The sequence below is a fragment of the Prionailurus bengalensis genome, chromosome X (genome assembly GCF_016509475.1).
Source record: "Prionailurus bengalensis isolate Pbe53 chromosome X, Fcat_Pben_1.1_paternal_pri, whole genome shotgun sequence".
NCBI classification, from domain to species: domain Eukaryota; kingdom Metazoa; phylum Chordata; class Mammalia; order Carnivora; family Felidae; genus Prionailurus; species Prionailurus bengalensis.
Window position 1 is genome coordinate 1,001,878 of NC_057361.1, and position 14,906 is coordinate 1,016,783.

Genomic DNA, 14,906 nt, shown 5'->3' on the forward strand with positions numbered 1-14,906 from the left:
TACTGAGATCCAGGCAGGGAAGGACCACTGAGATCCAGGAGGGGCAGGGCCACTGAGATCCAGGCAGGGCAGGGCCACTGAGATCCAGGCAGGGCAGGGCCACTGAGATCCAGGAGGTGGCAGGGCCACTGAGATCCAGGATGGGCAGGACCACTGAGAATTCCAGGCAGGGCAGGGCCACTGAGATCCAGGAGGGGCAGGACCGCTTGAGACCCAGGCAGGGCAGGGCCGCTGAGATCCAGGCAGGGGCAAGGACCACTGAGATCCAGGCAGGGCAGGGCCACTGAGATCCAGGAGGGGCAGGACCGCTGAGATCCAGGCAGGGCAGGGCCGCTGAGATCCAGGCAGGGCAGGGCCCCTGAGATCCAGGAGGGGCAGGGCCGCTGAGATCCAGGCAGGGCAGGACCACTGAGACCCAGGAGGGGGCAGGGCTGCGGAGATCCAGGCAGGGCAGGGCTGCTGAGATCCCGCAGGGCAGGGTCTCTGAGATCCAGGCAGGGCAGGCCACTGAGATCCAAGAGGGTCAGGGCCGCTGAGATCCAGGCAGGGCAGGGCTACCGAGATCCAGGAGGAACAGGACCGCTGAGATCCAGGTTGGGGCAGGGCTGCTGAGATCCAGGCAGGGCAGGACCACTGAGATCCAGGCAGGGCAGGGCCCCTAGGTCCAAGTGGGCAGGGCCTGTGCTCCCTCCAGAGGCTCCAGGCAGGGTCCCTCCTGCCTCTTCCAGCCTCTAGGGCTCCAGGTGTCCCTGGACCTGTGGCCATGTGCTTCGTGTCTCAGCCCCTGTCTCCATATGGCTTCTCCTGTGTGTTTCGGCCCCAATTTCCTGTCTCTATAAGGACAGTGGTCATGGGATCAGGGCCCATCGTATTCCACTGGGGCCTGGTCTTGACGTGATCATTTCTGCAGACTCTCTGTTGTGTACTCAGATGTGTCCCCGCGAATTTATATGTTGAAGTCCTCACCCCCCCCCCCCCCGACCTGAGACTGTGGTTGTATCTGGAGGTGGGGTCTTTGAGGAGAGGATTAAGGGAAAAGGAGGCAGTGGGGTGGGCCCTGACCCCATAGGATTGGGGTCCTTTCAAGAAGAGAAGTTGAGGACACAGACACGCGCAGAGGGACGGCCAGGTGCGGACACAGGGAGAGCGGGGCCTCCACCAGCCAAGGAGAAGGGCGTCGGGAGGAAGCAGCCTCGCCCCGCCTGGATCTCAAAGCCCCGGCCTCCAGGGCTCTGGAAGGCACCCATGTCTGCTCTCAGGCCACCCAGCCTGTGGGAGTAGGTGGTGGCACTCCCCACAGGGACCCCCCGCTGTCACGGGGAGCCCGAGGGCTTAGAAGACAGGGTACCCGGTGGGCCCTGGGGGGTGAGGGCTGCGGTGTGAGCCTGTCCGGCTGGCACCTGGGGGCCTGGGGCTGGGGGCTGGGGCTCGCGCTGGGGCTGGTGCAGCCGGCCCCGTGGGGAGGGACCCCCGCAGGGGCAGGTGGCGTTGTCCCCTCCTCCTGGGCGCACCGAGAGCCTGCTGCATGGGGGAGGGGGGCGGCGGGCGGGAAGCATTGGCTCCTGGCGGAACCACGACCCCGGGGACACGCCGACGCGCCCCTCCCCCCCCTAGAGTGCGACCTCGGGAAGGACACGCACTTCCGAGACTGGCTGACCTCCGCTCTGATCCCGCTGGGCGCGCTGCTGGCCCTGGGGCTGGGGGTCGCGCTGTGCCGAAGGTGAGCGCGCCGCCCCCTGAGCCCCCCGCCCCACCCCCGCCGCAGGCGGGTCCTGGCTGCTGGGGCGGCGCGACCCCGCCTCCGGGTCCGGCCCTGTGTGAGCCTGGACCCCGGGGTGCCATCCGGTCCCTGCCAACGCCGGTCCCGGTGCGGGGCCCTCAGGACCCCCCTGTGTCCCCGAACCGTCACTAGGAGTCACTAGGAGTCCGCGGGCGCAGCCAGGCTGGCCTGCGTGTCCCCACCGTGTCCCCGCTGGGGGGACTCTCCACGCTGGCCCACATTCCCGGGTCCCCCAATGCCCTTGCACGGCCGGGGGGGGGGGGGTGGGGGTGGGGGAGGGAGGGTCCGGAAAGCCTCCTCCTTCAATCCCCCCTCCACGCTGCCTCCCCATCCTCCCTCCTCCCCCTCCCCTCTCCCCCCTTCCTCCCCCTCCTCCCTCCACCCCTGCCCCCTCCTCCCTCTCGCCCTCCTCCTTCTCCCCCTTCCCTTCCCCCTCCCCTTCCTCCCCCTCCTCCCTCCACCCCTGCCCCCCCTCCTCCCTCCCGCCCTCCTCCTTCTCATCCCCCTCCTTCCCCCTCCCTCCCCCCTCTCTCATTCTCCCTCCTCCTCCCCCCCTCCACGCTGCCTCCCCATCCTCTCCTCCCCTCTCCCCCCTCCTCCCTCCACCCCTGCCCCCTCCTCCCTCCCTCCTCCTTCTCATCCCCCTCCTTCCCCCTCCCTCCCCCCTCTCCATTCTCCCTCCTCCTCCCCCCCTCCACGCTGCCTCCCCATCCTCTCCTCCCCTCTCCCCCCTCCACCCCCTGCCCCCTCCTCCCTCCCTCCTTCTCATCCCCCTCCTCCCCTTCCCTCCCCCTCTCCATTCTCCCTCCTCCTCCCCCCCTCCACGCTGCCTCCCCATCCTCTCCTCCCCTCTCCCCCCTCCTCCCTCCACCCCTGCCCCCTCCTCCCTCCCTCCTCCTTCTCATCCCCCTCCTCCCCCTTCCCTCCCCCCTCTCCATTCTCCCTCCTCCTCCCCCCCTCCACGCTGCTCCCCATCCTCTCCTCCCCTCTCCCCCCTCCTCACTCCACCCCTGCCCCCTCCTCCCTCCCGCCCTCCTCCTTCTCATCCCCCTCCTCCCCCCTCCCTCCCCCTCCTCTCCATTCTCCCTCCTCCTCCCCCCTCCACGCTGCCTCCCCATCCTCTCCTCCCCTCTCCCCCCTCCTCACTCCACCCCTGCCCCCTCCTCCCTCCTGCCCTCCTCCTTCTCATCTCCCTCCCCCTCCTCTCCATTCTCCCTCCTCTTTCTCCTCCTCCCCTCCCCTTCCCTGTCCTCCTCCTCCTCTTCCTTCCCCTCTTCCTCGCCCTCCTCCTCCTCCTCTCCCTCCCACCCCTCAGGAGACACCACACCCCCTAGTCCCCGCCCCGCGGGAAAGAGCACCCTCTGCCCCACCCCCAGACCATAGCCCTCACCCCAGGTAGAGACCCCCTCCCCCACCTCAGCCCAGCGGCATAGACCACGCACCCCAAGTACCCGCCCCCCGCCCCGCATCCCGGGCCCTCGGCCCTCAGGCTGGCGTCCTGTGGCCCTGTGGCCCACTGCCCCCTCCGTTCCGGATTCAGAGGCCGTGATTCTGTCTGTCTGTCTGTCTCCTCCAAGGTACTCGGTGCTGCAGAAGCTCTTCCCCCCGATCCCGCGCCTGAAGGACCCCATCAGTGACAACCTGCACAGCAGCAAGTTGGTATGTCCTGCTTCCTGCGCGGGTGGGGGCGGGGGGTGCTGCGCACAGGTGCTCATAGCCCGGCGCAGGGGCACGCGATGCTGGTCCGTGGGCCCGGGCTGTAGACTGCCCAAGGCTGCCGGCTGACGCTCACGGGAGGAGCTGGGCGCTGCCCCAGGTGCGGGCCCCGAAGCCGCAGAGTCCTCAGCTCTGTGTTTCGACCCCCCCCCCCCCCCATTACCCGCGCAGGTGGCCTGGGAGGCCAGCAGAGCAAGTCGGGAGGACTGCCAGGTGGCGGAGGTGCAGGTTCTGGGAGAAACGTGACGCTGGGGCGCAGACCTTGTCTTCGACACGGCGGGGGCCTGGACGGCCTGCTTGGTGTTGGACCAGGGGACTGGGGGACCAGGGGACCAGGGGACCAGGGCACGACCACCCGGCGCAACTTCACGGAGCTGCCACCAGGAGGGAAGGGGGTGGCGGTGTGGGGGTCATTTCCTAAATAAAGCCCTTTTCCGGCCACCCCCTGGACACTCCGCAGTGGGATCCAGGCCCGTCGCTCCGGGTCGCCCCGGCCTCCTGAAACGGGCCTCGCCCGCACCCCTGCCCCGTCTCAGTGGCCGTGCCTTCTTCTCTGTAAGCCCTCCACACCCCAGGTAACCAGGAAGGACCCACAAACTCCACGACCACCCCAGTCAAGGCACAGGGCATCCGGGCACAAGGGGGTCACTACCGTGTGGCCGGTGCGTGGGGGAGACGCAGGCACGGAGGGCGTGGCCACGCACGCGAGATGCGCGCAGGACGCGTCAGGGGGACCCTCGGGAGCGCCACCCCCCACCCCATAGCCAAAGTACGGTTTCCCGAATGCCCTGAGGCCACGGGCACAGGCGGCTATTTCACAACCTGTCAATTAAACATAAAAGGGCCTCGCGGCCCAGAGGGAGGGTTGATCTCAGCCAGAGCGAAGACGCAGGTCTCGAACACGGATCCGGACGGGAGCCCGCACCCGAGACCCGAGTCCTCCCGGCCAGGGCACCACCGGTCAAGTAGGTCAGGAGCGCGAGGTCCCCAAGGAGGCCGCGCAGATCCCGGCCTGTGTTTAGCTTGCCTCGTGACTCAAATTCCCTCGTGTCTAACGGGACCCGTAATTGCGGCAGAAGAACGGTTTGCATTTACCAACGTCTTCAAATTGGGGAGCCCCGCCTCCCACGGCCAGGACCCGACAGCCCAGGAGCGGGGCTTCACATCGGGTCGGCCTGCGTACCCCGGGTGGCCCTCGTGACAGGCGGACGCAACGCCAGGACCGAACATTCAGCCTGCAGGGCGTCTCTCTCCCACACTGACCGGTGCATTCGGGCAACGGGTGTGCAGGACCTGCCCCCCAGGTCTGGTGCCCAGACATGTGGATCCCCACACGTTAGCCAGGGCTAATGTGGGCCATGGGACGCGGTTCCTGGAGGTCCTTTCTGGGCTGGGGTTTTCTCAGCACAAGTTGCTACAGCACAGCACTTGAGGGGGAGCGAGGGGGGGGGTACTTTGTTTTCAACCCCTCCCCCTGCCTGGGTTGCCTGAGGAACCCCCCCCCCCTCCCGGTACACTCGGCTGAAAACAAACCACCAGTCTCTGTCTCGTCTTTTATGGTTTTGCAGAATGCCCGACATGAAACATAATTGCAAATATTCGGCTGTGCAAAAGAGAATAGTGCTTAAGTACAAATGGAGACATGATTCTTTTTTAAATAAATACTTAAACACAACTAAGGTCCCACAAGCACCTGGACTCTAAGGTCTGTGGCCGAGCTGCCTGCCTGCCTGCCTGCCTGCCTGCGGACTCGTGAAGACGGACGTCCTCCTTCCCCTCCCCCCCAAATCAATACATGGAATCTGGTGCCAATGGTCGATCACAATGAGCCCCTTTGAGAACCTGCCCCAGGCCTCTAGACACGATCTGGCCGGGGCGGGACCCTGGAATTTCTCGAAGATCACTGGTCCGCAACAGTTACAAGTATTCTATAGAATTCCCTCGGTGCCTGCGTCCGGGGGAGGGGAGCCTAGAGGACTTTCTTCAGCTCGTCGTACAGCACGAGCACAAAGGCGCCCCCCATGCCCCGCAGGACGTTGGACCACGCACCCTTGAAGAAGGCTTTGCCCCCCTCGTCTTTGAAGATCTTCCGCCAGCAGTCGAGGGTCCCCTTGTACATGATGTCGGCTGGAAGAGACAGACAACACTTACTGGGAGCTTACTGTGGAGAGGACGTTACAGGAACCACGAAAGGCACGTGGCAGGCAGCGAAACCAGCTGCCGCGACCCGGGGGACGCAGTTCCTCGTCCCGGAGAAAACGGAGGCAGCGCACACGCGTGGCCCCAGCGCACAGCCCTGCCGGCCCACTGTCGTGGTCGGGGAGGAATGCGGAACTCAGGCCCCACCCCCACCTCGGGAACCATGCGAGGCCCCTGGCCACTCGGGAGACCAGGGGCCAAGCAGGTACCCGGGGGTCAAGGGCTGGCGGGCCAAGAGTAGCGCCCTCAGCACGGCCTCCCGTGCCCGCGACGCTGGCACACTTTGGAACCAGACGCTGCCCCAAGCGCTGTGGGAAGCGGCTCATGCGAGGAACCCGAGCCCCATAAAGGCTGCGAGCAGGACGCCCTTCCCGCCAGGAAGGGTTTCTCGGACTTTGTCGTCCGGCCACCAGAACGGAGACACCGTACCTCCTTTGCGCCCCGACTGCATCATCATGCGCCTCCGCACGGTGTCGAAGGGGTAGGAGACCACGCCCGCCACGGCCGTCACCGTCTGCGCGATCATCCAGCTCACCACGATGTGCGTGTTCTTGGGGTCCGGGAGCATGCCTGCGGGGTCACCGGCCGACGTTAGGCCCTAGTGCTGCCCACCCTGCCCCCTCGAGGGGTCCCCAGCAACGGGTCACGGAGACCAGATATCAGGACGGGCTCGGCCACAGAGCCTGGACGGGGAGGGGGTGGGGGTGCTGAAGCCACGTGCAGGCCACGGTACAGTCCCACAGACCCATAATTAGTACCCGAGTGACTTCCCTCTACAGCAGGGGACGGACGAACTTTGGAAGTGGTCACGGCAGACAGCGCGAGGCTGTCCTTTTTTTGGACCTTTATTCTTGAGACAGCCCGAGTGGGGACGCAGGCCCTGAACCCACGAACCGTGACATCACGACCTGAGCTGAAGTCAAACGCTCAACCGACTTGAGCCCTCCAGGCGCCCCAACGCGAGGCTGCTCTGTTGCAAAGACCCCCAAACCTTGCTGACAGCTGCTCTCAGCTTGCTTTCAAGGTGTGAACTGTGAGCCCCTGAAACTCACAGCGGAGCCCCAATGCCCAGCAGGCAGAAATCGAGCCGTACTGACGCAGAGCGTCTTAAAAAAAAAAAAAAAAAAAGCAACAGTTGAAAAGGCAAAGTAAGGTCATCAAAACGGGCCTGGCCCTAAGCAGAGGACGGACATCCTTGTAAGAAGAAACTGAGGGACGACCTGGTTGGCTTGGTCAATTATGTGTCTTGAATTCCGCTCAGATCACGATCTCAGGGTCTGGGGGTTCGAGCCCAGGGTGCTGGGCTCTGTGCTCACAGCGCAGAACCTGCTTGACATCCTGTCTGTCCCTCCCCAAATAAGTAAACTTTAAAAAACTTTTTAAAATGTGAAATCTCAACACACAGAAAGGTCACACAAGAACACAGGGACAGAACCACCGTCTACACACCCAAGAAGCCAGCCGAGCATCAACAACTGGGAAACCCGCCTGGTCCCTCGCCCCTCCCCCACCCCCCCCCCCCCCCAATCCGAAGCACACTGGTCCCTCAGTGGACCTCTCCATCTGAACCACCCCGATCCCTCGCCGCCCCGGGCCCTCGCGCTTACCCTTGGCCGTGTCGTACACGCCGAAGTAGGCTGCCCGGTAGATGATGATGCCCTGCACCGACACGTTGAAGCCCTGGTACAGGCCCCGGATGCCGTCAGACTTGGTGATCTTGACCAGGCAGTCTCCCAGGCCCTTGAACTCCCGCTCGGTGCCCGACTTGCCCACGTCGGCGGCCAGACGGGTCCTGGCGAAATCCAGCGGGTACACGAAGCACAGCGACGTGGCTCCGGCCGCCCCGCCCGACGCCAGGTTGCCGGCGAAGTACCTCCAGAACTGCGTGTGCTTGTCCACGCCCCCCAGGAAGATCTGCTTGTACTTATCCTTGAAGGCGAAGTTGAGCGCTTGCGTGGGGAAGTAGCGGATGACGTTGGCCAGGTTGCCCCTCCAGAAGGACAGGACGCCCTGCTCCTTGGGGATGCGCACGATGCAGTCCACGATGCCCTTGTACTGCTTGTCGGCGGCGATCTGCTTGCTGGCGTGCTGCACCTGCAGGGCGGGCGGGCGCGCGCGCGCTGGCAACAGGGCCCCAGGACAGGCGCGCCCCCGAGCGGCGCCGGGCCGCCCCCACCGCTGCCGGCTCCCGGCGGCAAAAGGCGCTCCACGGTAACGACTCTGCCGTCATCCGCCCCCCACCTCCCAGGCGCACGCGCGCCGGTGCCCTCCCGCCGCAGACCGCGCCTGCGCGCCCGCGGACCCGCCCCCACGCCTGCAGCAGCGCCCACGTGACCCCGCGCGCCCGGCCCGGCCCCGGAACCCGGCGGCGCGCGGACAAAGCGGCGCGGCCTCGCACTTCCGGCGCCCGCCCGTCTGCAGGCTCCGCTGCACGCGGCCCGCCGGGCCTGATGCCCCCTCCCCGCTCCCCGACCCCCCCACCGGGCGCACGCCGACCCCCTCCCTCCCCGCCTCCGTCCTCGCGCGCGCACACACACACACACACACCTGCAGCAGCAGCTTAACCCGCTCGATCGGGGCCACCGCCGTCTTGGAGATGGCGGCGGCGATGCCTCCGGCCAGGAAGTCCTTGGCGAAAGAGATGGCCTGTTCCGTCATGGTGGCGGGGCGGGCGGCAAGGCGAGAGGAGTGCGGGGTGCGGGCGCGGAGAGCCGGAGGGTGGGCGCCGTTGGCTCAGCCCTGCCGCCGCCGGGACCGAAAAGACGGCGCGGCCAGCGCGCAGCCGCTAAGGGGACGACGCCCCGCCCCGCGCCCCCGCCCGCCACCACCATTGGCTGCGCCGCGCGCCGGCGCCCCGCCCCTCCCCGCGCGCCGCGCCCCCGCGGCCTGCCGGGAGCCGCTCTGCGCCCCGCCCCGCGCCCCCGAGCGCCGCGCCCATTGGTCGCGCCGCTGCTGCCGGCCGCGCGCCCCGCCCCGCCGCCCCGAGCGCCGCGCCCATTGGTCGCGCCGCTGCTGCCGGCCGCGCGCCTCGCCCCGGGGCATGGCGGGAGCCGGGCCCCGCCCATGCGCCGTGCGGGCCGGGTGGAGGCGGGGGGTTGGCCCGGCAGGCACCGTGACCTTGTCAAGGTCACGCTGGGGCAGCAGCGCGCGCGGCGGAGGGAGCAGGCTGGGGGGCGCTGGGTTCCCGCGCTCGGGCTCCTCCCGGACGCTGCGAGGCGCTCGTCCCGGCGACCTCCGATGCCCGGCTCTGACCTGCGCGCTCGTGCCGAAGACGCCCTGGGCTCTCCCTGCTGGCCTCTGAGGTCGGGTCTCGACCCCAGCGCTCGCCCCGAAGACCTCGGGCCCTGACCCCGACCTCCTGCCTCTGCTCGCTGACCGGTGCTCCGCCGCGGCCCTTACGCTGCCCCCTAAAACCCTCTCTGAGCCGCGACCGCGACCCCTCGCTGCCGACGCCCGAGGCGCGGCGCCACCCCCACGCTCACCCTGAGGCTCTTCGGGCTGCACCGCTGGCTGCCCCCGCCCGTCCTTAACCGGAACGCCCCCCAGGCTGGCGCGCCCCCAGACCGTCCAGGCTCTGCTGGCGCTCAGTCCCCCTGCAGGGCCCGTCCGTGCCCTTGGCGGCCCTCCGCGCAGGGGGCCCTTGCTCCCCCAGCCGCACACGTGGCACGCACGTGTCCGCCTTTGCGCACACGCGTGCCTGCGTGACCCGGTACCCACCCGTGCGTGGCCGCCCCCCTGCGCCCCCAGCAGCGCATCCCTGCGGGGACGCTCACCAGCCCAGACGGCTTGAAACGTGGTGAGCTTTTTACTGACTCGCAAGCGAACGTCCCGGGTAGGAAACGCATCGTTTGCTCATGTTGAAGGTGCTGTAAACTGGAAGCTCCAGAGTAGAGCCTGGGAGCAGGCCTCACCCGAGGATTGTCTTCCTGTTTGTTTTCCTTTCTGCCCTCTGCTTGCTTCCCCTTTTCTCCGTGCTCGCCACACTGTGGTTTCCCGTGTCCCCAGTAGCAGGTGAAAAACTCTGGTACTGGATGGGTCGGTGCCCGCAAAGTGCGCCGTGTCCTGGCCAACGCCCGCCTCTGCTCTGTGCTGACCTCCAGGACAGGCCGGTCCTGCTCAGGGCGCCTGAGGCTGGCCGGCAATGCAGACGCTGACCCTGTGGCGGCGGCGGGGGAGGGGGTGGGGGAGGCACTCAGAAGTAGCCTAAATGGTGGCAGGGTCTGGGCCCCTGAGCACGGCTGTGGGGAGGGCCTCGGAGGTTCTGGCACATTCTCGAGGCTTCGCAGGGACGGGAAGTGGAGAATGTCCCCGGAAGACGCGGGGCCGCCAGGAGCAGCCAAGGGGCTCTGCAGCGGGGGGCGGTGGGGATGCTCGCCGGGGACCAGGCAGCTAGCTCAGGGGGCTGGAGCTGGGCGCTCCCAGGTGAGAACAGCATCAGCCCGTCTGGGCTGGAAGGGACCCTGGCAATGATTATCACCGCCGGCAGGGGAGGGTGGGGGGAGGGACCTCCAGGGCCTATCAGCTGCTCACCCCGGATGACACTGGGACTCCAGGCCCAGGACCTGGCATGAAGAGCTTCTGTGGAGCCAGCGTCTTATGCGGGTGGGGGCGGTTGCCCTCCGGTCCGCTCCCCTTCCCGCGGCTCCTGCGCTCCGCCTGGATTCCCAGTGACCACCCCAGCGGGCAGCACTGGGCCCCATGGTCCCTGGAGCCCCATGGTCCCTGGAGAATGCTTCTGGGTCGAAGGAAGACGCACAGTCTCTTTCCCTCATCGCTAATCGGTGTCCAGAACACGTTTTTTCCGCGGCGGGTCGACTCAGGCACTCCACTGTGTGCCCTTTATGTCTCTGTGGTTGGGGGGGGGGGGATGTGCGTGGGTGCCCCCCAAGAGGGCAGCGGCGTCTCCAACACCAGAAGCCCAGAACCCCGTGTACCTGGGGGCAGCCGGTCTGGGGAGACTGCCCCCCTGAGACAGGCAAAGGGGAGAGGATGCCCGAAAGGGGCTGGTGGGGGGACGCAGGGTGGGCGGGGTCCTGCAGAGGCTCACGTTTCCCGCCTTCTGTGGGGAGGCTCAGAAAGGTCCCCACTGCTAAGAATTAAGCCAGTGGTTGGAAGGAGCTGGAGGCCAGCCTTTGCCCGGCAGTCGATGCTTAAATCTGCTTCCCCAGAGCATCTGAGAAATGGGCCTATTAATTAAAAAAAAGATTTTAATGAAAATGCATTTATTAAATTTTTTTTCAACGTTTATTTATTTTTGGGACAGAGAGAGACAGAGCATGAATGGGCGAGGGGCAGAGAGAGAGGGAGACACAGAATCGGAAACAGGCTCCAGGCTCCGAGCCATCAGCCCAGAGCCCGACGCGGGGCTCGAACTCACGGACCGCGAGATCGTGCCCTGGCTCGAACTCACGGACCGCGAGATCGTGCCCTGGCTGAAGTCGGACGCTTAACCGACTGCGCCACCCAGGCGCCCCTGAAAATGCATTTAAAGACATCATGCGTGGGGTGCCTGGGTGGCTCAACAGAGTATGTGTCTGACTTCAGCTCTGGTCATGATCTCACGGGTTCGTGGGTTCGAGCCCCGCGTCGGGCTCTGTGCTGACGGCTCCGAGCCTGGAGCCTGCTTCGGATTCTGTGTCTCCCTCTCTCTCTGTCTGCCCTCCCCTGCTCATGCTCTGTCTCTCTCTCAAAAATGAGTGAATGAATGTCACCTGGAGAGTGGGGCTCAGGTCAGCCACAGAACTCCAACCTCCTCCATTCGTCAAGACCACAGATGCTTGAAACTCCTTTGCACTCTGTGCCCACACACTATACGTTCTTTGTCTGACTCCTCTAAACATTCTTTCTGCCCAATATTCCTCGTTTTAAAGTTATTTGTCTTGAGAGAGACAGAGTGCAAGCAGGGGAGGGGCAGAGACACAGAGGGAGAGAGAGCATCCCAAGCAGGCCCCATGATGTCAGCTCAGAGCCCCGTGTGGGGCTTGAACCCACGAACCGTGAGATGATGACCTGAGCCAAAGTCAAGAGGCACACACGTGACTGCCGGACCACCCAGGCAGCCCGTTTTTTCACAATATGCCTAATAAAAGAAAACCCAGGACGTATAGTACGGAGGTCACACGTTCTCTTCCTATTTGGGAGATGTTTTGCCACAAGAAGTTCCCGCAGACACAGACGCGGGAGGGTGAGCGGTGCGTGGAACCCATGGACCTTTCTCCGCCCTCTCTGATGTTATGGGCCTGTTGCTTTCCGCCCGGGCCTCCCTCGGGTGGGTCCTTGGTTTACGGGCACACTGGTGGGTGTGCAAACTCCGGGCGGGCTGAGCTCTGCGCGCGGCGGCCCAGGCACGTGGCTGGTCGAGGTCGTTGGGAACAAACGCGGTGTCCTTGCCAGGGCTGTGCGGCCAGGCTGACACATAAAACGTGCCCCGCAGGGCCTGGCCCCTCCAGGATGGGGGTGGGGGGGGGGCAGGGAGGCAGACCGGGCGGACCAAGGTGACCGGGTCAGCGTCACGCGGCTCTGCCAGGCCGGGGCTGGCACGAGGCGGGTGTGTCCCTCCAGGCTGCTGAGCACCAGCCAGGGGTGGGGGGTGGGGGGTGGGGGAGGGGACCCAGGGCAGGAGCAGTGCTGTTTTACTGAGGGTCAGGTCGCCCCACAGACAGCGGCACTGGGGGATGAAGGAGGCTGGAGCCCTTCACCTGTGTTCTTACATGGAGGGGGGTGGGGAGGAGGCGGGGGGGGGGGGGACCCACCGGACCGCACCGCCCCTCCCCTCCCCTCGGATCAGCCTTTCATTCCTTTTTCCATCCCAGCCTCCCACGGACACACGACTTCTGATTAAAAAAAAAAAAAAAAATTGGGATAGTCTGGGGGCTCAGTCAGTTCAGCGTCGGACTTCGGCTCAGGTCAAGATCTCGCGGTTCCTGAGTTCAACCCCTGCATCAGGCTCCGCGCTGACAGCTCGGGGTCTGGAGCCCGCTTCCGATTCTGTGTCTCCTCCTCCCTCGATCACACTCTGTGTGTGTGTGTGTGTCTCTCTCAAAAATAAATACAAAATTTAAGAAAATTAGAGAAAAAAGAATTAATGTCTGTGTGGAAATCTAGAATTATAATCCACATGTAGTATGTACATTATAAGTGCGTAGCTACAGGATTATATAAAACACACACAATGTATCTTATTTATATAAAACACATTTGTACACAGGGGAAACTAATTTGCGTGTGATTGTGTATTTTTATGAGTTACGGACAGTGGCTTGTAGGCGGAAAGTGTGGAGCCTCGGCCTTGGGTTCAGGTCATGGTCTCAGGCTGGTGACTTCGAGTCCCGCGTCGGGCTCAGTGCGGGGCCTGCTTGGGATGCTCTCTCTCTACCTCTGCCCCTCCCCTGCTGGCTCTCTCTCTCTCTCTCTCTCTCCCCCAAAAATAAACTTTCAAGATAAGTAAATAAATCAATGAAGGTGTCCGTGTGTGTTTTTATAATCATCGCACGATGGCCTCACGACGAGAGAAATTAGCGAAATACCCAGCAGACTCGAGCGGGAAATAGGTCGCTTGGGGACACAGGTGGCCAGCAGGCCTCTTGACCTGTTAGGGAGCGTGAACCACCAGCTCCCTAAACACGACTTCTGATGCTTTTTTGTGGACGGAAGCGGCCCTGCGGCTCAGCATCTGGGTAGGAGAGAGGACGCCCCAGGATCCCCCCCAGCATCCGGGCAGACAGCGCGGGACACGGGGCTCCCCAGGATACCCCCCCCCAGCATCCCGGCAGAGAGCGCGGGACACGGGGTGCCCCAGGATCCCCCCCCCCAACATCCAGGCAGAGAGCGCGGGACACGGGGCTCCCCAGGATTCCCCCCCCCAACATCCAGGCAGAGAGCGCGGGACACGGGGCTCCCCAGGATTCCCCCCCCCCAGCATCTGGGCAGAGAGCGTGGGACACGGGGCGCCCCAGGATCCCCCCCAGCATCCGGGCAGAGAGGACGCCCCAGGATTCCCCCCCCCAACATCCAGGCAGAGAGCGTGGGACACGGGGCTCCCCAGGATTCCCCCCCCCCAACATCCAGGCAGAGAGCGTGGGACACGGGGCTCCCCAGGACCCCCCCCCCAGCATCCCGGCAGAGAGCATGGGACACGGGGCGCCCCAGGATCCCCCCAGCATCCGGGCAGAGAGGACGCCCCAGGATCCCCCCCCCCCCCCCAGCATCCCGGCAGAGAGCGTGGGACACGGGGCGCCCAGGATCCCCCCAGCATCCGGGCAGAGAGGACGCCCCAGGATTCCCCCCCACCCCAGCATCCGGGCAGAGAGCGTGGGACACGGGGCTCCCCAGGATCCCCCCCAGCATCCGGGCAGAGAGCGTGGGACACGGGGCTCCCCAGGATCCCCCCCAGCATCCCGGCAGAGAGCGTGGGACACGGGGCTCCCCAGGATCCCCCCCAGCATCCCGGCAGAGAGCGTGGGACACGGGGCGCCCCAGGATCCCCCCCAGCATCGGGGCAGAGAGGACGCCCCAGGATTCCCCCCCCCAACATCCAGGCAGAGAGCGTGGGACACGGGGCTCCCCAGGATACCCGCCCCCCCAGCATCCCGGCAGAGAGGGTAGGAGAGAGGACGCCCCAGGATTCCCCCCAACATCCAGGCAGAGAGCGTGGGACACGGGGCGCCCCAGGATCCCCCCAACATCCAGGCAGAGAGCGTGGGACACGGGCGCCCCAGGATCCCCCCCAGCATCCCGACAGAGAGCGCGGGACACGGGGCTCCCCAGGATCCCCCCCAGCATCGGGGCAGAGAGGACGCCCCAGGATTCCCCCCCCCCCAACATCCAGGCAGAGAGCGTGGGACACGGGGCGCCCCAGGATCCCCCCAGCATCCGGGCAGAGAGGACGCCCCAGGATTCCCCCCCCCCCAGCATCCGGGCAGAGAGCGTGGGACACGGGGCTCCCCAGGATCCCCCCCAGCATCCGGGCAGAGAGCGTGGGACACGGGGCTCCCCAGGATCCCCCCCAGCATCCCGGCAGAGAGCGTGGGACACGGGGCTCCCCAGGATCCCCCCCAGCATCCCAGCAGAGAGCGTGGGACACGGGGCGCCCCAGGATCCCCCCCAGCATCGGGGCAGAGAGGACGCCCCAGGATTCCCCCCCCCAACATCCAGGCAGAGAGCGTGGGACACGGGGCGCCCCAGGACACCCGCCCCCCCAGCATCCCGGCAG

At 65.7% G+C, this 14,906-nt stretch overlaps 2 protein-coding genes across 2 annotated transcripts in view; one reads left to right on the forward strand and one right to left on the reverse strand.

Annotated features, from left to right (window-relative positions):
* Positions 1–3,937, forward strand: part of IL3RA (interleukin 3 receptor subunit alpha) — a 16,973-nt gene extending 13,036 nt beyond the window's left edge. The window contains exons 8-11 of the mRNA XM_043571026.1: positions 960–1,129; positions 1,615–1,720; positions 3,358–3,439; positions 3,668–3,937. Of these exons, the coding sequence (XP_043426961.1) occupies positions 960–1,129; positions 1,615–1,720; positions 3,358–3,439; positions 3,668–3,742 (433 nt within the window). The 3' untranslated portion in view covers positions 3,743–3,937. The remainder of the gene's footprint in view (positions 1–959; positions 1,130–1,614; positions 1,721–3,357; positions 3,440–3,667) is intronic.
* A 1,098-nt stretch (positions 3,938–5,035) lies between these two features.
* On the reverse strand, positions 5,036–8,522 carry SLC25A6 (solute carrier family 25 member 6). Its single transcript, XM_043571217.1, has 4 exons — positions 8,243–8,522; positions 7,303–7,789; positions 6,125–6,265; positions 5,036–5,623 (listed from the first exon to the last, which is right to left on the reverse strand). Exons 1-4 carry the CDS (start codon positions 8,351–8,353, stop codon positions 5,466–5,468), a joined length of 897 nt encoding a protein of 298 aa, XP_043427152.1. The 5' UTR covers positions 8,354–8,522; the 3' UTR covers positions 5,036–5,465.
* Positions 8,523–14,906: the final 6,384 nt, after the last annotated feature.

Coding starts and splice junctions, on each gene's coding strand:
- SLC25A6 (XM_043571217.1), bottom strand. CDS start 8,353: ATGACGGAACAGGCCATCTCTTTCGCCAAGGACTTCCTGGCCGGAGGC. Junction 7,790..8,242: donor GGGTTAAGCTGCTGCTGCAG/GTGTGTGTGTGT, acceptor CCCGCCCTGCAG/GTGCAGCACGCCAGCAAGCA. Junction 5,624..6,124: donor GCAGTCGGGGCGCAAAGGAG/GTACGGTGTCTC, acceptor TGTCTCTTCCAG/CCGACATCATGTACAAGGGG.